General features: G+C 36.7%; 1 protein-coding gene across 1 annotated transcript; it reads left to right on the forward strand.

Annotated features, from left to right (window-relative positions):
* The first annotated feature begins 16,863 nt into the window (after window positions 1–16,863).
* Window positions 16,864–19,180, forward strand: LOC128655710 (uncharacterized). The gene is made up of 2 exons (XM_053709286.1): window positions 16,864–18,306; window positions 18,613–19,180. The coding sequence occupies exons 1-2, from the start codon at window positions 17,319–17,321 to the stop codon at window positions 18,723–18,725; spliced, it is 1,101 nt and encodes a 366-aa protein (XP_053565261.1). The 5' UTR covers window positions 16,864–17,318; the 3' UTR covers window positions 18,726–19,180.
* Window positions 19,181–21,843: the final 2,663 nt, after the last annotated feature.

A 21,843-nucleotide genomic window follows, 5' to 3' on the forward strand; every position in this document is an offset into this window, starting at 1 on the left:
GCCAGGCTGTCCAATGATTCCTTGTATTGACTGACGTTTTTACGCAATCAAGGATGCACCTTTTATTGGATGGCGTTTTTACGCGATCAAGGATGCGCCTTTTTTTGGTTTGCGTTCTTACGTGATCAAGAATGCGCCTTTTATTGGATTGCGTTCTTACGTGATCAAGGAAGCACCATGTTAATTAAGACGTCACATGCAAAGGTAAAAAAACGTCTGATTGTATTACGTAGTCCCGCAATATTTGTTTGTGCATGTTACACACGTTTGTGAATGAGAAGACAAGTTTAAAAACATGGCGAATATGGATTTTTTGCATCATGTTACATTGTTGACCCATAGCTGATAAAGACCACCACATTCTCTTTTGCTGGATGTCTGGTTGAATAAACGAACGAAAGCAAAATGTTTTCATGCATAAGATATTTCGAGGCAAGTGCAAATCTCTATAGTCCATATTGTTTAATATGTTTGTCAACAATATGTTCCTTTTTATGAAAAATCACTGTTGTGTTTAATGTTAAATATATCTAATTCATAAATATGCGCTATTGTGTTAGAATAAAGTAATCAATATGCATTTATCTTTATCATATGCTAAATATATGATGCTGACTTCTTCTAAATGTAATTTCGTCGTATATTTTATTAAAGGTTCATTAGATACTCACATTAAAAACCAAAATATTTTATTTGGTCTCTAGTTATATAGTCCATTGTTGACCAAATACACGTCTCATTTTGCTTCTGTTCAAATAAAATTGAAGTAATTTTCAGACTCCTCGCCAAGCCTCAAAGTTTCATGTGAGTACCATCTCCAGCTTTCTCCTGCTTGTGTAAAGGGTCTTTTCATATGTTAATGATGGGGTATTGTCTTGTTTTACGGTTGTAATGGGGGTTCATCTATCTTTTCAATAGAGATAACCCGATTTTCTTTGAAAGTGTTTAAAGCTTTTTAATATTGATTTTGATATCAGTATATGTTAATCTTGTTGTTTCTAGTAGTGTCTATTACATGCAGTTCTGTTAAAAAGATAGTATACTGTCCCTTTAATGCAAATGTTGATTTTTGTATCATGTATGAGTTCCACATTGGTTAATCTCCAAATATATTATTGTTAGCATATTTTTTTTTCCCCACTCCTAAAAGGACTTTAAACCATATTCATTGTTAAAACAAATGTCTTTCTAAAAAAAAAAAAAAAAAACAATAATGTCTCTTTAAGAAAATAGACTTTATTTAACACGTCAATATAAAGCTGTTTTCAATATTTATTGTTTGAACAAGTACATGTAGATATACCAACAATCTGCAAATATTATATGTTAGCATATGTAATTTTGTTAAAGGGACAGTTTAGAAAACAAATAATGTTTTCCATTATTAAAAAAGTCAGTTTTGTAATATCAATGATATCAAAGGTTTCTCACCAATTAATCATTTGTCTGTGTTTATTTTAATTTGCTAGCTAAACCTATGAGGTTCGTGTGCTCATTTCTTAGAGCTTGAAGAGTGCATGTCATAATTATGCAATTTGACCACTAGAGGGCATTTAGATAGCATTTGTATATCTAAAACCTTGAGCTCATAGAGCATATATACCATGTATTGATCATTGATGTCTAAAATGTTGTTATGTCAGAACAACAAATAAGTGGTCATTTTTCATAGGCATAGATACAAGGGTAAGCACATAAGTCACACATATTTCTCCATGTTTTGTTGTTTCCAACTTGATAATGCGTAATACAGTGTTTTCTTTGTAATCAATAATGTTCTGACTGTCCCTTTAAGCTGTGTTATTGGCATTCAAACAGTAATATGCCATCATGGATAATTGTAATGGTAATTTTGTTTGCGATTCGGGAAACAGTTTGGACATCACATCACAGAAACCAATCAATATCATGAACAAGGATAGGTATGTGATGTGGTTTTCACACACTTATAACCCACACTCTGCAAACAATCTGCCTCCATGGACCCGGTCCCATAGAAGTAGATTATATACAGAGTGTGGTCCACAAGTGTATGAAAACCACATCATCACATACCTATCCATTACACATTAAATAAAAAAAACATTAAACATGAAAACAAATACTTACTTCCTCTTCCTTCCCCTCTTCCCACGGGGCTGAGGCTCTGGGAGGGGTCAACTGCCGACTCTGATGAGTTCTCATTGGAGATGTTGTGGGAAGAGTGGAAGGAAGAGTACTGGGACGACCAAGGTGAGGAGGAGGAGGAGATGGGCCGGCAGGAGGAGATGGGCCGGCAGGAGGAGATGGCCCGGCAGGAGGAGATGGCCCGGCAGGAGGAGATGGCCCGGCAGGAGAAGATGGCCCGGCAGGAGAAGATGGCCCAGCAGCAGGAGGCCCAGCAGCAGGAGGCCCAGCAGCAGGAGGCCCAGGAGCAGGAGGCAGACCAGCATGCGCCTCCCGGAAGAAATTAAACATCTCTTGTTGGAGTCTAAAGGTTCTGTTTTGGTCTTCTTCTATTCGAGTAAGGAGGTGTATGATTTGGGTTTGGCCTTCAATGATTTTGTTTTGTCCTTCAATAATTCTAGTTCTGCCTTCTATATTTTGTATCCGGGAGTTACGCATCTGGTCAATGTAGTCTAGTAGAACCCGCACCTCCGCTATTTCCTCTTGTTGTGCACGGCGGGGTGCTGGTCCTTGAGGGGCCTCTGCTTCCGTGGTCTCTTCCTCTGCTTCCGGGGCCTCTTCGTCAAGGGGGGCCTCTTCATCAAGGGGGGCCTCTTCCCTCCGAGGTGGAGATTCATCCCCACCACTCTCATCCCGGGGAAAAGGAGGAGCCTGTAGTTGCTGTGCTGCCTCCTCCCCAGACTCTGTATATTAGAAAAATAAATAAATGTATATATTAGCATATTTCTAAATAAAGGTTTAAATTACTTAGCTTACGATACAATTACAAATGCAGCCTCATTAATCCACTTTGAAATCTAACAATCAAAATACGATTTCCGCATTTTCTAAACCGTGTTTGTGATATCTCTGGTCAATCTGAATGTTTTAGCGTTTGTTTTCAGTCTGTTTAAATGCACACCTAACCTATAGCCTAGATACTGATGTAACCGCAAAGTAATTGTGAATGCGTGTAAACAATGTAATAGCATTAATCTGATCCTTAAAGGGACATGAAACCCAATGTTTTATCTTTCATGATTTAGAAGCATACAATTATAATCAACTTTATAATGTACTTTTCTTATCTAATTTGCTTCATTCTCTGTATATTCTTTGCTGAAAAGCATATCTAGATATGCTTAGAAGCTCCTGATTGGTAGCTGAATATGGCTGCCTCCTGTGATTGGTTCACCGTGTGCATGGCTATTTCTTCATTAAAGTATATCTAAAGAATGAATCAAATTAGGTAATATAAGTAAATTGGAATGTTGTTTAAAATTGTATTCTCTACCTTAATCATTGAAGGAAAGGTTTGCGTATAGTGTCCCTTGAAAAACATTCGTATGTTAATTTATTCTTAAATGAGCTTACCGTCAGATGAGAATGGCAGGTTCCCGGTATCAATTCCTCCGATACGACTATATCCACCTCGGAGATGCTGGGACACAACATTTCCTCCCATCGGCAGTAATCGATTTCCAGTGCAGGCCCGCCACCGGTTTCTGCGGCATGTTGGGCCTCCCGGCTTAACTTTTTCTTAAGATCCATCTTGCAGTCCCGGTAGCGATGTTTAATAGAGTCCATATCTCTGTTCCGGCCACCCACTGCATTGACTGCATTCCTTATCTCATGCCAGAGCTTCCTCTTCTCAGTCGGGGTGGTCTTCTGATGCTGCAGCCTCCTATACCTGGCCATATAGGCTTCTACGAGAGCCTCCTTCTCCTCCATCGAAAACCTTGCCTCCCTAGTCGCCTTGGCCTTCCCCTGTGACGATGCCCTCTGTTTCCCGGACTGTGAAGCCCTACTCTGTCCGCCACTGGGCGCAGCCACTTGTTCATCTTGAACCAAGTGGCTGGGTCCACCCACCGCTTCCACCCCCGCTTCCTGCCCCCCTTCTTGCCCTGTTCCTCTCCCCCTCCCTCTCCTCCCCCCTCTACCTCTCCCCTGCCTGCCCTCCATCTCTTCCCTAAACTAAACACCAAATAAGCAAACAAAAAGTGAGTGTGATCAAATGAAAGGGGGTCAAAATATAGAACTAAAAAGACCAAAATAAGTGCAGAAAGTGTGAAAGGGATATAAATAAAAGAGGGTAAGGAGTATTTAAATAAACAAAATGAAGAAGAAGACTAAAAGGAGGATATGTAAACTAAATGTAACTAGGGGATGGGGATGGGATGGGGTATGGGATAAGAGTAAATGGGATGAAAGGGAATGGGACTACAGGGAATGGGGTATGGAGTGTAGTATGAGAGGGTATGGGGTATGGAGTGTATGTAGTGTTATTGATAAGTGTATGTATGTATTGAATGTGTTTGTGTGTAAATGTGTTAAGTGTACAGAAAAAGCACTCGCACACTCACCCAAACCAACTGTCGTTCACTAACTCACACTAGCACTAACTCTCTAACTCACACTACCACTAACTCACTAACTCACACTACCACTAACTGACTCTCTCACACTACCACTAACTCTCTAACTCACACTACCACTAACTCTCTAACTCACACTACCACTACCTCTCTAACTCACACTACCACTAACTCTCTAACTCACACTACCACTAACTCTCTAACTCACACTACCACTACCTCTCTAACTCACACTACCACTAACTCTCTAACTCACACTACCACTAATTCACTCACGATAACACTAACTGACTCACAATAATGCACAAAATCTCTAAGCTCCAATCTCCAAAAACCCACCAGCAACACAGTGAAAGAAGCCATGCTTGTGTAGTGCTTATATACCCTGTGTAAATGTTTAATGATGTACCGGTTTGCGTTGTAAATTGTGTTCAGGTGTGCTTTATTCTTACTTATTATTTGTGCAATGTGTATTAGGTGTGTGAATTTGCGCATGCTCATTTGGAGTTAGTATTTGTGGAATGTGTAGAATGCCATGATGTCATAGTGCTCATTTTCTATAACATTGTCCAATAGTATTATGTTTAAATGTTAATTTGCGATGGTGTGGTATTAGTGAAGTGTTGTATATGTATGTTTGTCCTAATATATAGTAATATTGAATGCGAGTATTTTGCTATTGTATGATTGTTTTTTTTTTTTCCTTGTTGTTATTTTCCGTATTTCCGCATCTTAAAGTATATGCGTATTCCCTGTATTTTATTTAATTAAAATTCCCCCCGCTTCTGAATGTGTAATGCTTATGTGCTTTGTTTAGTGATTGTTGTTGTGACATTTGCGGCGTGTTATTGTTGTGCATTATGTGGCATGCGTCATATGACCGAGCTGTGCGTATTTCTCGCGAGATCGAGTGTTAGATGAAAAAAGCGTGTTTGTTTGCATTTCCATTGATCTCTATGGGAGACTGTCTAACGCGGGCAGGATTCCGCGTGTGAAATATGAAAAATGTGAGTATCGTTAGAAGGTTTTTTTTTAACTCTAAATACCGGCGTTAAACAATGCCGTGCGTTAGACATAAACCACGCATAGCTATCGCACCCCATCTACCGCCAAACTCCAAATCTAGCCGTATGTTTTTAGAAAACTGCATCCCTCTGACCCTGGATATACATGGTCCAATGGTCAGGTTAGTTCTCGTATTGATTTTATGTTTGTTGCAAGTGATTTTAATCTAATACATGTGGTAGTTGAAAATAACATTATTTCTGATTATGGGCTTTTAAAAGTTGTATTGGGTTTAAAGGGTGAATCTAAAGTTCAAAAGAGCCCTTGGAAGCTCAATACTCTATTGTTAGAAGATGAGCAAGTTACAAATGAATTTACCATTTTATAGAACAGATGGCGTAAGCTAAAATATCCCCAGCAATCCTTTTTAGACTGGTGGGAAGATGTTAATCCCAAAATTAAGAACTTTTTTATTAGAGTTGGCAAGAGGAAAGCTAAAGAAAGAAATAATTGTTTTAAAGACTTGAATGTCAGGTTGCAGACCTTTCATAAGTTCAGGGAAGCTGGTGTTTCTGGTGTTGATAACATTATTTTTAACCTTAAAGCTGATATTAGAAGGTTTTAGATTTGAAAGGTAAAGAGATTATTTTTAATGCCTGTGTTAAAAGTCTGGAGGAAGATGAGAAGTGCTCTAGATTCTTTTTTAAACAAGTGGCAGAAACTAAAGGGCTAATTTTAGAGATGGAGGGTCAGACCTCCACTCAGGGCAATTTAAATTCTGCTTGTGCCTTTTATCAAGACCTTTTTAATGTTAAATGTGTAGATCAGTCCTTTTTAAATGATGCCTTGGGTGTTTTAACAAATGTGCTGGGGAAAGAAGATCAACAGTTTTTAACTAGAGATTTTAATATGTGTGAAATTTATGATGTTTTAAAAAGTTTATCTGCAAGTGAAGATGGCCTCCCTATAGAGTTTTATGTAAAGTTTTGGGATTTTTTAAAGGATGATCTTTTATGTATTTTTAAAGACGCTTTTAAGGTTAATGTCTTTCCCCCTTCCTGGAGAAGAGGGATTATTACTTTAATTTTTAAAAAGGGTGATAGAGCTAAATTAGAAAACTGGAGGCCTATCACTCTTTTAAATGTTGACTAAAAAATTAACTTCTGCCTTAATAAATGAGCAAAGATTAGAGCCGGTGGCTAATTTTTCAGAAGCCAGGTCAAAAAAGATTTGGCAAAATGTGTCCCAGCCTTATTTGTCAAATTCTCAAAAAGATTTAGCCTGGTCTATAGTTCATCAGTGTCTGCCAACCAGGGCTTTTCAGCACAGGAGAGATTTTGTGGCACGAGCAACATGTCCCAGTGAAGGTTGTGCCTCTGATGAATCTGTCCTTCATCTGTTTTGGAATTGTTTTTATGCGCAGGAGGTGTGGCATTTAGCCGGGCCACTTTTAAAATGGATTACAGGTTTAAGAGCTTTAGATCATGAAGTGGTTTTATACGGCCTTTTTAATTGTCCTTTAGGTGACCAGTCGCGTGTTTTATGGATTGTTTTAAATTGTTTAAAAGAGGGTTTATGGAAGGCAAGAAATATTTTATTGTTTAAAAAAGAGTTATTATCTGTTCATGATTGCCTTGAGGTTGTAAACAAATGGGAACCTCAAAAGCTAAAAAACTTTGCTGTATAAATATGTGGAAAATACAAATGATGTCTTAACAGATGTTTTAATATTTTTATCTTGCATTTTATTGATTTGATTTTATGCATTGTGTGTTTTTACATCTGTTTTTATGATTTTACTGAATTTGTTTAAATGATCACCAAGTTTATTGTGGTTTTCCATTGTTGATGTTTCTTTGTATATGTATGTTTTGATAATAAAATCGCCTTTTACTAAATATTTCCGTGGAGAGGAGCATAACTGAGTTTCTTTTGAATTTTTGTACACCCTGGCTTGCTGGGGTTTCTTATTTGAAGTTGAAGAATAGAAAGGTGGCTTCTAGAGCAACAGGTGTTGCTCAAAATGCAAGCGTTCTCCCTTTTCCCAGAATTCCTGGCAGTTCTGAAAAAATGCTATTTGCATATGCAAAACCGCAATGTGTGCCAGATTCTGCTGTGATGCCCAGAAATCTTCTTTTTTTTTAGTCACCCCATTGTTTCTTTGAAAAATGCTTGGGCCTACCTATCAAATATGGAAGAATCCCTGTTGCTACGTGGCAAACGCATATTTGAGAATTGGCTTAATTGGTGTTCTAGGAGGAGGACTTAGTCACCTGAAGCTGAAAATAGATTGCTTTCCCTGGCCCGAAAAAGTGCCGAGCTGCCAAAACGTTATATTCTGGTTTCTCTTCAGAATGTATAGAGTGTGACCCCCTTTCCTATCGCTTCTTAAAGTGCTAAGGAACGGCCTCCCTTGGCCTTGTGGCATCGCCTTATGAGCTAAAGTCACATGCTGCTATTGGGGGAGGTCCTATCCTGGTGCAATCAGGTTGCGATTCCCTGGCGTAAGGCCTTTGCTTCTCGGCCTGGAGGATTATAACAAGATTCTCTTGTTGCTATATGGAGGTGAACGTCTGAGTTGCCATCTTTTCTGCAATATGCTTCTGGCTCTGATGCCAGGCTGAAGAACTCAATTCGAATTGAGGTTCCTGAGAGGAAGAAAGAAGAATGGAAGTTGAAGTACGTCATGGAGGATGTACTTATAAGCACTCTGGGAATGAAAAAAGAGAGTGTGTATTGTCTGCAGGATCCTGCAAGAGGTGTGTTCCAGTTGACCTTAAAGACTACTGGTGATTGTCAAAACCTGCATAAGAAGATTCTGGAGACCTACAATAATCCAAAGGTTGAGGGGATTTGTTTTACTCTTCTTTACAGTGGTGTTGAAGTTTCTCTTGTGGTCCACATGTACAATCCCTATGTTGATGAAGATTTTATTTTGAATTGGTTGAGACGCTATTGTTCTGCTGTGTGATTCTCCCATAAAATTATGAATGAGTATGATATGTGGACTGGTAAAAGGAAGTATTTTGTCCGTTTTCGTGAGGATGCTGCAAGTATTGGTGGAGAGTTGCATCCACCTCCAAATGTGATCATTGGAAACTACAGAGGTTACTGCTTTTATCTTGGAATGCCCCAGCTGTGCCGAAGGTGTGGTATGTTTGGCCACACTCAAGCTACCTGTAAAGATGACCTCAAGCCCTTGTGCCGTAATTGTGGGGAAAGAGGTCATTCTGCAGCAAATTGTAGGAGAGAAATAACCTGTAATGGGTGTGGCCTGCCTGGTTACTTCTTTAAAGACTGTCCAAGTAAACCCAAAAGGTCATGGGCACAGGGACCAAACCAGATGAAATCTACACCTGATGTCAAAGTTCCAGTTCCAGTGGTGTCTATCCTCCAAGATCCAGCTATTGTCACTGCAGCTGGTCCAGTTTTGCCAGTTTCCAGTCTTCCTGAGGATTCTGATGTCTCGATCATGGAGCCTAGGGTTCCCACTCCTGTGGTGGGGCCTGCAGCTTCTTTTGTGTTCTTAAATCCCTCTACAGGTCTTGTTCCTGCTCCTGTTACTGAAGGTTGTCCTGTGGTTCCTGGTGATATGGTTCTGGTGCCAGTTCCTGCTGAGAGTGATGTTGTCAAGAAGTTGGTGGTTCTGTCCGGTGCAGACACTTTGGTTCCTGTAGCTGTGCCTGTCATCATGATATCCAGTGTCCAGTGTGATGTTCCCTCTGTTCCTGATAAAGGTGTTTCTGTGGAGTCAGTGTCGGATGGGGAAACCTTTTCGTCAGTGGCTTCAGATGTGGATCCTGGGGTCTTGGTGGAGGAGGAATCATTTGTGGTGTCCCTAGATGTTCCTGTTCAGGAGATGGCAGAGGTGGATTCTGGAAAAAGAAAGCTGGATGATGATGTGGATTATGATTCTGGGCCTAATGTTAAGCAGCAAGTCTCTGGCACCAGTGATGGGGCTGGGAGATCTGTATTGGACCAGGATGTGACTCGGCTGTCTTTCTCCTCATCTGAAGATATGGACAGTTTAATAGGAGTAGACTCTGGTTCAGAGTCTGACATTGGGGGCTTAACCGGGTTATCCTAAGGACCTCCTTATGCCGGATCTTAAAGTCACTTCCCTCAATGTGAGGAGTTTAAAGGGCCCCATCAGAAGAGCCGCTTTGTTTGGCTATTTGATGACTTTGCAGTTTGATATTTTCTTTTTGCAGGAGTGTGGGATTGACCATGATCTAGGATATAAACATTTAAAGAGTGATTGGACTGCAGGCCCTTCCATTTGGTCTGGTTCCAATGACTGCAGATCAGCTGGAGTGGGAATTCTTTTTAAAGGACGTTTTGTGGACATTCGCTCCGTGACCGAGATTGTGCCTGGAAGGGCACTTTTAGCAGACATTCATTTTAATGGTTTTAACTTTCGTTTAATGAACATTTATGCTTCCCCAAATGGTAAAGAAAGAAATGAACTGTTAAAGGACATTTGTCTGTTTGCCCCTGGCTCCTCTCCCTTACTTGTTGCAGGAGATTTTAATTGTGCAATAGAGGGAGAGGGTAGGCAAGGTGGTAGTTTTAACCGTAAGCCTGACAAATCCTCTTGCCAACTTTGGAATTTTATTGTTGATTTTAAATTACATGATGTTTTTAGAAAACTGCATCCCTCTGACCCTGGATATACATGGTCCAATGGTCAGGTTAGTTCTCATATTGATTTTGTGTTTGCTTCAAGTGATTTTAATCTAATGCATGCGGTAGTTGAAAATAACATTATTTCTGATCATGGGCTTTTAAAAGTTGTATTGGGTTTAAAGGGTGAATCTAAAGTTCAAAAGAGCCCTTGGAAGCTCAATACTCTATTGTTAGAAGATGAGTAAGTTACAAATGAATTTACCATTTTATACAACAGATGGCGTAAGCTAAAATATCCCCAGCAATCCTTTTTAGACTGGTGGGAAGATGTTAAGCCCAAAATTAAGAACTTTTTTATTAGAGTTGGCAAGAGGAAAGCTAAAGAAAGAATTGTTTTAAAGACTTGAATGTCAGGTTGCAGACCTTTCATAAGTTCAGGGAAGCTGGTGTTTCTGGTGTTAATAACATTATTTTTAACCTTAAAGCTGATATTAGAAGGTTTTTAGATTTGAAAGGTAAAGAGATTATTTTTAATGCCCGTGTTAAACGTCTGGAGGAAGATGAGAAGTGCTTTAGATTCATTTTTAAACAAGTGGCAGAAAATAAAGGGCTAATTTTAGATATGGAGGGTCAGACCTCGACTCAGGGCATTTTAAATTCTGCTTGTGCCTTTTATCAAGACCTTTTTAATGTTAAATGTGTAGATCAGTCCTTTTTAAATGATGCCTTGGGTGTTTTAACAAATTTGCTGGGGAAAGAAGATCAACAGTTTTTAACTAGAGATTTTAATATTTGTGAAATTTATGATGTTTTAAAAAGTTTATCTGCAGGGAAAACCCCAGGTGAAGATGGCCTCCCTATAGAGTTTTATGTAAAGTTTTTGGATTTTTTAAAGGATGATCTTTTATGTATTTTTAAAGAAGCTTTAAAGGTTAATGTTTTTCCCCCTTCCTGGAGAAGAGGGATTATTACTTTAATTTTTAAAAAGGATGATAGAGCTAAATTAGAAAACTGGAGGCCTATCACTCTTTTAAATGTTGACTATAAAATAATGGCTAAACTTCTTGCTAATCGTGTTAAAACTGTTATTAGCAAATTGATTCATCCAGATCAGGTCTGTGGTGTTCCAGGACGTGCAATTTGGGAACACCTTACTGTCATTTGTGATCTGATCTGGTACCAAAAAGAAAGAGGTCAAAGTTTAGCTATTTTATCACTTGATTTTAAAAAGGCATTTGACAGTGTGTCTCATTAATTTATTTTTAAAGTTTTAAAAAAGTTTGAATTTCCTGATGTTTTTATTCATTCTATTTCTGTTTTATATAAGCTCTCTTTTAGTGAAGTTTTAATCAATGTTTTTTTTATCTAAGCAGGTGATTTTAAAGTCTGAAGTTAAACAGGGGTGCCCCTTGTCTCCCCTGCTTTTTATCTGTGCCATTGAGCCGCTTTTATGCCTTTTGAGAAAAGATAAGTTTATAAGAGGTGTGCCCATTCCGGGTGGAGGGGGTTTGCAAGTGAAGGCTCTGGGGTATATGGACGATGTTAGTGTGTACTGTACTACCCCCTGAGTCCTTAAAGAGAGCTCTACGTACTACTGAGTATTTTAGTTGTGCCTCTGGATTACAGTTGAATGTAACAAAATGTGAATGTCTTGCGATAGGGAATTGGGATGTTTCTCAGACCCCTAATATTCCAATCCAGAGGGACAAAATCAAAATACTGGGAATTCTGTTTGATGATATTAACAATGGTTTTAAAAGTTGGGATGCAGTTTTAGAGAAATTTAAGAAGAGAGTTGCTTTGTGGCAGCTGAGGCACCTGTCGATGGAGGGAAAGATCTTAGTTATTAAAATGATATTATTGCCCTTAATGCTCTATGTGGCCCTTTTATGGGGATCTAAAGTGGAAAAATTAAGAAGAACAATTACTTGTAAAACAAAAGCTAATGCTGGTAAAGGTGCCCCTGATATTACTTTGTTTTTATATGTAAAGTTTTTTACCCTGTGTTTTAATATTTTTAACAAACAAAGTACTTTTGCTGCCTTTTTAAGCTACGCTACTGGTCATCTTTTTAGAAAGTATAAATTTTATACAATATCTCTTAAATTGCCTGCGCTTTTAAATCCACCTCGCCAGTATGTTATTTTAGAAAACATTATCCGTCTCTATCATCTCCAGAGTTTTAGTCCTAATATTTTATGTGATCAAAAGAAATTAACTTCTGCCTTAATAAATGAGCAAAGATTAGAGCTGGTGGCTAATTTTTCAGAAGCCAGGTCAAAAAAGATTTGGCAAAATGTGTCCCTGCCTTATTTGTCAAATTCTCAAAAAGATTTAGCCTGGTCTATAGTTCATCAGTGTTTGCCAACCAGGAATTTTCAGCACAGGAGAGGTTTTGTGGCACGAGCAACATGTCCCCGTGACAGATGAATCTGTCCTTCATCTGTTTTGGAATTGTTTTTATGCGCAGGAGGTATGGCATTTAGCCGGGCCACTTTTAAAATGGATTACAGGTCTAAGAGCTTTAGATCATGAAGTGGTTTTATACAGCCTTTTTAATTGTCCTTTAGGTGACCAGTCGCGTGTTTTATGGATTGTTTTAAATTGTTTAAAAGAGGGTTTATGGAAGGCAAGAAATATTTTATTGTTTAAAAAAGAGTTATTATCTGTTCAAGATTGCCTTGCCGTGGCTTACAATGAAATGAAAGTATATTATCTAAGAGGTAGTAAACAAATGGGAACCTCAAAAGCTAAAAAACTTTGCTGTATAAATATGTGGAAAATACAAATGATGTCTTAACAGATGTTTTAATATTTTTATCTTGCATTTTATTGATTTGATTTTATGCATTGTGTGTTTTTACATCTGTTTTTATGATTTTATTGAATTTGTTTAAATGATCACCAAGTTTAATGTGGTTTTCCATTGTTGATGTTTCTTTGTATATGTTGTGGAGTTATAAAATCATGATTAGAATAAATTATAAAATCATGATTAGGAAAATATACAATTTCAAAGAAGAATTACACATTAAATATGTTATTCATAGATAAAACATTTAGATATAAATTAAGATATAGAATATGGAAGAGTTATAAATTAAATTAACTTAGATAGGATTAGTCAGTTTAGTTAGTAATGGGTTAAATAGTGTTTTAAAGACAATGTATTTAAAACTGTGACATTTACATTCAGTTGCTGTTGTCAATCAAAACACCTATACTGCTAGCTAGACACATAGTATTATTAACACTCTAATGCACTGCGCATGAACAAGTTAAAATAGTATTTTCTATATGTCAGCCAAAATTATAAGTCTTTTTAAGGAAGTTAAAATATACAAAGATAGCATTTTCATTTATGGTATGCTTTGATTTCATTGGCTTAAATGTGTATATAAGCTTTGCCTATGTATGAGGCTATTGTTATCTTCTGCCTTTAGATCTCAAGGTATGTAATTAATCTTGCTGTGATTAATAAATAGTTTATGTCAACTAATATTTGATAAATATGAGTATTAATTTAATCTGTTAGATAACCCAGATTAAATATTTGTCTATAGTTAGGGTTTTGTCTAACCAAGGCGAAATTAAACCATATTAAGAATAATTCTTACAATCATCTCATTTTTATCCTCTTTTGCGAGAATCATACATATACATCTGTTGCTAAACACTCATTTAGTGACAGCCCTTAGACTAGAGAGGTATATACGACACATTGGGGGCATCGTCCTGTTGAAATTCGAAACCCTTGGACCATAGTGCATTCTTAAGCTGGACTTTGAACACTGTGTGTGTCTACTGCTACTGATGCTCTGTAAGTAACTTATTCTTTTTTATCAAATAGAGTTAAATTATGGCTGTGCACACCATGAATTTTGACTTAATTGACATAGATCAGAGATTAACCCCTGTATTGTATAATCTCCCTCCTGTGTTTCAAGATTGTGTAATTGCTAGTATAAAAAAACACGGTGGTCCTTTTAAAATGCAAGATGCTTCTGAGCCTGCTTTGCATGAATGGTTGAATTCTTTAAGTGATATTGTAGATATCAAAGACAAAAGAATTAAGAAAGGAAAAATATTGCAGGGTCTATTAGACACATTACTGCAATCTTTGTGTTTAAATGAGCAATTACATATTAATTATAATCTGCAGGCATCTCTTTTAGATTCCTTAAATATACAGTTAGAAGACTGTAGGAAACAGAGTATGTTATCAGCACATACATGTGGTCTTTTGCATGATAAACTTTCTATATTAGAAAATACTAATACTTCTCTTGAAGGAGTTGTTGAATCTTTGCAAAATTTGCGACAAACCTCTGCAAATGTTAAATTCTCTGATAGTACATATGGCAGTGGTATTTTTATGTATTGTACTAAACAAAATGGTTTTATTCAAATTGGTACTTTAAATACTGACCTTCCCCATAGTCTGAAACAGAATGAGAATGTGTTTTTAGACAATTCAGATGCATGTGTTACACCATCTGCTCCTCCCTTGTATAAAAACACATATTCAGACTTTCAAAGCTCTGAGGCTATTCCAGTATTTCCTCTCTCACGCCCTCCTGTTTTATCAGAAAATGAGGTAATCTCAGCTGAAAAGTTACAATCTCTCATGGCCCATTATGATAAAATATCTAAAGATTTTGATGATATGGAGATTGCTTTGCATAAAACAAAAGGGTCTCTGGGTAAGGAAATCAATGCTAAATCAGACTTAGAGCATCAATTACAAGCTTTATCTCAGGAACTGACTTCTGTTAAAACTGCAACTGAAAGATATAAAACTGATTTTGCTAACTTGAGACATACATCTGATGCTAAATTAGAAAAATCTGACAGATTGTTACAAGAACTGACTGACAGAAATGAACGTCTGCGTTCAGATTTAAAATTAGCAAAAGACACACAGCGAATTGTTATTAAAGATCCAGTTTCTGTTGACATGAAACAGCCAAATTTTAATCTTAAAGCAACTGAGACAAGGGCTATTTTATCTGAAATAGGCTTAGCACCAATTAATAAAGGCTCTGTTGATGATTTTAATAAATTTTGTAAATGGACTGTGCAATTTTTGCGTTGGGAAACTGGTAATGGTTTACAACTGATTGAAGTTTTCCTTAAAGGTTTGGGATCTCATTCTCCTGTTTTAGAAGGTTCTGCACATTCCTTTCCCCAACTGATTGACAGATGCTGCCATAAATTGTTTCATGACACAAATAGGTTCCAGTTACACAAATCCTTTGCACCCCTCCCTAATGAGTCTATTACAGAGACTGCAAATAGAATTGTTGTTTTTCTAGCTGCATGTGACAAAAAAGCAATTTCTCCTGCACATAGAAAAGACATACAAACTGATTTACAGAACAGTAAAATAATTTGTGAATTAATTCCTACATTAGTTCTCTTTTCACAGTTGATTGGTAGATGCTGTAAAAAGCAGTTTGCTGTGACATAGGTTTTAAGTTACAAAAGGAATCTTTTACATGGATTCTCTTCGTAAATGATTTTTTGAAGTCTATTTCAGGAACAACAAAGTGATTTTAACATCTTTTTTCTTAAGACTACAAGTGGTTTGTATATATGTAAATAAGCATGCTATGCAATATAAGTTGTGTGAAAACTAAGACAGCATGAATACTGTGAAACAACATATAGTTTCTTTTGAAAAAAGAAAAAAAAAAAAAGAAAGAAATGGTTTAATTATTCAGGTATACATATATATAATACTTGTGAATTCTCAGTCTGTTCAAGATTCTGCCTTTAACTGTGATAGGATTTGAACAACTATACTGTGAATGACACTGCTATAAAAGGATCAAAAGAACCAGTCTTGGAACAGTTTGTTATTTGTTTGAACAATTCCTACACTCTAAGACTACCTCATATTATGCCTGTTATATTTATGCTTATGGTTTTCATATAAATTGTTAAGTTGTCTAAGAAAATACATATATTTTATTTTAATTGTTAATATATTTTCTTGGACTATAAGGTTGCCTGACATATTTAAGCCATATTATATTTTTATTATATTATTGCCACATAGTTTATTCTAACCATTTAATATGTTTTCTTTAAAAGCATGTGCATGTTGTTTTTTTACTATAATGCTTATCTGTTTTTGCTATTCTAATGTATTTGTTTCAAAAATAATTCATAATAAAGTAAGGAGTATACCACAGAATGATAATTCTACTAAACAATCTGATTATCAGCCTATGTTTCTTAAATCTCACTCCACAGCTGATACTAGTTTAATAACTCTGATGTTATCAAATTTTAATCGTCTTGTCCTTTCACCTTCAAGACCTATTTATCATATTTCCCATCCTTCTATTTCTCCTCAGTTTGTTGCACTTTTTGTTGCTAGTGTGAAACAGTTTGATTATTTACAAGAATGGTATATTAATGCTTCTCATCTTATTATTCCAGGATTTGGTGGCATACCCCATACAGGAGTGAACATCTGTCTCCTATGCAGTATTAATTTACTTTCTTCTCCTGCAGGAATTCTACATGATGATAAACAAGTTCCTTTGGTTATGTCAGGTAATATTTTATCTTGTGATACAAGTAGCACAGTAGATTTATTTAATGTTTCTTATATGCCTGCTACTTTATTAATTAATCATTTGAATCCTTTTGATTCTGTAGGATTATGGCAATGTATGGACCATGGTATTTCATACTACTACTTCACTTCCTTTGTCTAAACCTATTCCTACCTCTTTAGAAAAACCTTTTCATGAAGGTGATCCTATTCAGGTATGTTTAGATTCTGCGACACAAGTTGCTTATGATGTTGAATATCGTTTAGTTACTTGGCATCTTCAATTGTCAAGGTGGATGGTTTCTACACAATATTCAAACTGCACTCCCTTTGTGTCTGTACAAGAAAAATCATTCCAATGGTGGTTTCATGAAAGTTTACTGCAAAATGTTTCTCTTCGATCTAATCATAGACCTAGGAGAGATGTACTTGCGACTGGCTTGGGAGCATATGGTAGTATGATTGGCTCTACTGCACAAATAAATTCTGAAATATTAAGATATAAATTAGCAAATCTTGCCTCTCATGCAGCTACAGGCTTAGATACTTAATATGGAATTAACAATAATATTGCTAATCTCCAGCAACATCAAACTTATGTTATGGTGGATATTACAAATATTATTAAAAATAAATTTAATGTTTTAGTAAATGAATTATATAATTTTACACATGAGACAGCCTGGGCTATGTTATGCTCTCAAGTACAATCTGATCTATCTACTGACTTAAAGATTCAACTTCAGAGTTTATGGTCTGGAAAGTGGCCAGCTTCTTTAAGTTTAGCTGCATCAAAGTCAGTCACTAATTTTGCCATGACACATCTTTTATGGTGGGAAGTAATTTTATCTGACTGCACCACTGAATTTTGTATGATTCATACATTAATTCCTTGGTCTGGTAAAGATACTATTATTTATCGCTTAGCGACAATTGGTCTTCCTGCTAATGGTTCATTACTGTTTCCAGTATTGTCACATCAACGGGTGTCACATAACATTGATGAATCAAAATGGACACTTGTTGATGTATCATTGTGTCATTCCAATGCAAATTCGTTTATCTGTTCCCTTTCACAATTCCATACAACCAATGAAACATGTTGGGAAAATAAAAAGTCTTGTACCTTACAAAGTCATTTTAATGTACTTAGACCGGTATTTTATTTAGGATCTGACAGAGTTTGTTTTCATTTATTTAATTCTGATACTATTATATTCCAAACACAGGATAATGTATTTGCTAGTTCTCATTTATTACCTGGTACCTGGTGTAATACTATTCCACTTAAATATATTGCATCATCTAATTGGAATTTTACCATGCCCCAAACTCTTAATATTACTTTAAATTTAACATGGGACCATGTTATGAATTTTTCTGTTTATAATTTACCTTTGGGTATGGGATCACAAATGAAAAAATGGTTAACTGATTCTACTATAATTTCTTCTTTGTTACAAAATTTAAAACATATTTCTGTAGATACTAAAATTACAGTTGAACATGAACAAGGAATTTTAAAATCAGCCACTTCTAGTATTTTACAGGATGCAAATATATCTTGGTGGGAATCTGTATTTGGATATAGTAGTACAGCTACTCAATTTTTTAATATTATGTTACACCCTGTTATTGTTTTAACTATTGTTCAAATTTTTATGTTTATTTTTATGTGTGGTTGTATTTGTTATCAAAAGCATTTAAACAAAAAATTAGTTAGACAACTTACAACCCTAGAACATCTTAATTCACAACAAAAACGTTATGTACCTTTGTATTCTGCTTATTCAGTTTCGCTTGATACAACTAGGCTTCCTAATCCAATTTGACTGACATATAGAATAATTTGATTTCAATATTGTATACTTATACTTTCTTTTAATTTTTTTTTAGGATACTCCTATCTCTCTCTTTTCTTGGTGTCTGGATGGAATTCTTTTGATTTGCACTTGGGCTCTTCTGAATTGATCTGCCTGACTACTACTGGACATGCTGAGGCCTTGTGACAAGTTTACCTATGGTTGCTGCAATCGTTACCTGCAACTAACTGTGTCGTCTACTTGTTTCACCCTATGGTTCTTCCTTGGCCTTTTCAGTGGTTATATACACTATTGTTCCTGTTTGTAAGCACTATGAAGATTACACATGTTGTATTTCTTGATGGAACTGCTCCTACAGACTTTATTGCTTTCAATTCTGCAACAAATGTATCTTACTACTAAGGTAGTTATGAACTGAACTTTCTCTGCAATGACGCTGCTATGGATCTGATTCCTTCAATCAAGACTTGAACATCTTTACCTATGAACTATGTAATTATTGGAACATTCTTTATTGTAGTGTATGACGTCAAATCCACTGTCTATTGTTTGAAATATGTCTGGTATATGTCTGGTAGTTTCTTCTGTGTTGGCCCTTAGTGTTTAATCATTGGGATTGTGTCTGACAAAAAGAAAAGAAAGTGGGGGAATGTGGAGTTATAAAATCATGATTAGAATATATTATAAAATCATGATTAGGAAAATATACAATTTCAAAGAAGAATTACACATTAAATATGTTATTCATAGATAAAACATTTAGATATAAATTAAGATATAGAATATGGAAGAGTTATAAATTAAATTAACTTAGATAGGATTAGTCAGTTTAGTTAGTAATGGGTTAAATAGTGTTTTAAAGACAATGTATTTAAAACTGTGACATTTACATTCAGTTGCTGTTGTCAATCAAAACACCTATACTGCTAGCTAGACACATAGTATTATTAACACTCTAATGCACTGCGCATGAACAAGTTAAAATAGTATTTTCTATATGTCAGCCAAAATTATAAGTCTTTTTAAGGAAGTTAAAATATACAAAGATAGCATTTTCATTTATGGTATGCTTTGATTTCATTGGCTTAAATGTGTATATAAGCTTTGCCTATGTATGAGGCTATTGTTATCTTCTGCCTTTAGATCTCAAGGTATGTAATTAATCTTGCTGTGATTAATAAATAGTTTATGTCAACTAATATTTGATAAATATGAGTATTAATTTAATCTGTTAGATAACCCAGATTAAATATTTGTCTATAGTTAGGGTTTTGTCTAACCAAGGCGAAATTAAACCATATTAAGAATAATTCTTACAATCATCTCATTTTTATCCTCTTTTGCGAGAATCATACATATACATCTGTTGCTAAACACTCATTTAGTGACAGCCCTTAGACTAGAGAGGTATATACGACATATGTATGTTTTGATAATAAAATCGTCTTTCACTAAAGATTTCCGTGGAGAGGAGCATAACTGAGTTTCTTTTGAATTTTTGTACACCCTGGCTTGCTGGGGTTTCTTATTTGAAGTTGAAGAATAGAAAGGTGGCTTCTAGAGCAACAGGTGTTGCTCAAAATGCAAGCATTCTCCCTCTTCCCAGAATTCCTGGCAGTTCTGGAAAAACGCTATTTGCATATGCAAAATGGCAATGTGTGCCAGATTTTGCTGTTATGCCCAGAAATCTTCTTTTTTTTAGTCACCCCATTGTTTCTTTGAAAAATGCTTTGGCCTACCTATCAAATATGGAAAGAATCCCTGTTGCTGCGTGGCAAACGCATATTTGAGAATTGGCTTAATTGGTGTTCCAGGAGGAGGGCTTAGTCACCTGAAGCTGAAAATAGATTGCTTTCCCTGGTCCGAAAAAGCGCTGAGCTGCCAAAATGTTATACTCTGGTTTCTCTTCAGAACGTATAGAGTGTGACCCCCCTTTCCTATTGCTTCTTAAAGTGCTAAGGAACGGCCTCCCTTGGCCTTGTGGCATCGCCTTATGGGCTAAAGCCACATGCTGCTTTTGGGGGAGGTCCTATCCTGGTGCAATCAGGTTGCAATTCCCTGGCGTAAAGCCTTTGCTTCTCGGCCTGGAGGATTATACCAAGATTCTCTTGTTGCTATATGGAGGTGAATGTCTGAGATGCTGTCTTTTCTGCAATATGCTTCTGGCTCTAATGCCAGGCTGAAGAACTCAATTCGAATTGAGGTTCCTGAGAGGAAGAAAGAAGAATGGAAGTTGAAGTACGTCGTGGAGGATGTACTTATAAGCACTCTGGGAATTAAAAAAGAGAGTGTGTATTGTCTGCAGGATCCTGCAAGAGGTGTGTTCCAGTTGACCTTAAAGACTCCTGGTGATTGTCAAAACCTGCATAAGAAGATTCTGGAGACCTGCAATAATTTAAAGGTTGATGGGATTCGTTTTACTCTTCTTTACAGTGGTGTTGAAGTTCCTCTTGTGGTCCACATGTACAATCCCTATGTTGATGAAGATTTTATTTTGAATTGGTTGAGACGCTATTGTTCTGCTGTGTGATTCTCCCATAAAATTATGAATGAGTATGATATGTGGACTGGTAAAAGGAAGTATTTTGTCCGTTTTCGTGAGGATGCTGCAAGTATTGGTGGGGAGTTGCATCCACCTCCAAATGTGATCGTTGGAAACTACAGAGGTTACTGCTTTTATCCTGGAATGCCCCAGCTGTGCCGAAGGTGTGGTATGTTTGGCCACACTCAAGCTACCTGTAAAGATGACCTCAAGCCCTTGTGCCGTAATTGTGGGGAAAGAGGTAATTCTGCAGCAAATTGTAAGAGAGAAATAACCTGTAATGGGTGTGGCCTGCCTGGTCACTTCTTTAAAGACTGTCCAAGTAAACCCAAAAGGTCATGGGCACAGGTAGCTGTGCAGGGACCAAACCAGATGAAATCTACACCTGATGTCAAAGTTCCAGTTCCAGTGGTGTCTATCCTGCAAGATCCAGCTATTGTCACTGTAGCTGGTCCAGTTTTGCCAGTTTCCAGTCTTCCTGAGATTTTTAATGTCTCAATCATGGAGCCTAGGGTTCCCACTCCTGTGATGGGGCCTGCGGCTTCTTTTGTGTTCTTAAATCCCTCTACAGGTCTTGTTCCTGCTCCTGTTACTGAAGGTTGTCCTGTGATTCCTGGTGATATGGTTCCGGTGCCAGTTCCTGCTGAGAGTGATGTTGTCCAGAAGTTGGTGGTTCCGTCCGGTGCAGAGACTTTGGTTCCTGTAACTGTGCCTGTCATCATGGTATCCAGTGTCCAGTGTGATGTTCCCTCTGTTCCTGAT

This window comes from Bombina bombina, chromosome 4 (genome assembly GCF_027579735.1).
Source record: "Bombina bombina isolate aBomBom1 chromosome 4, aBomBom1.pri, whole genome shotgun sequence".
NCBI lineage: Eukaryota > Metazoa > Chordata > Amphibia > Anura > Bombinatoridae > Bombina > Bombina bombina.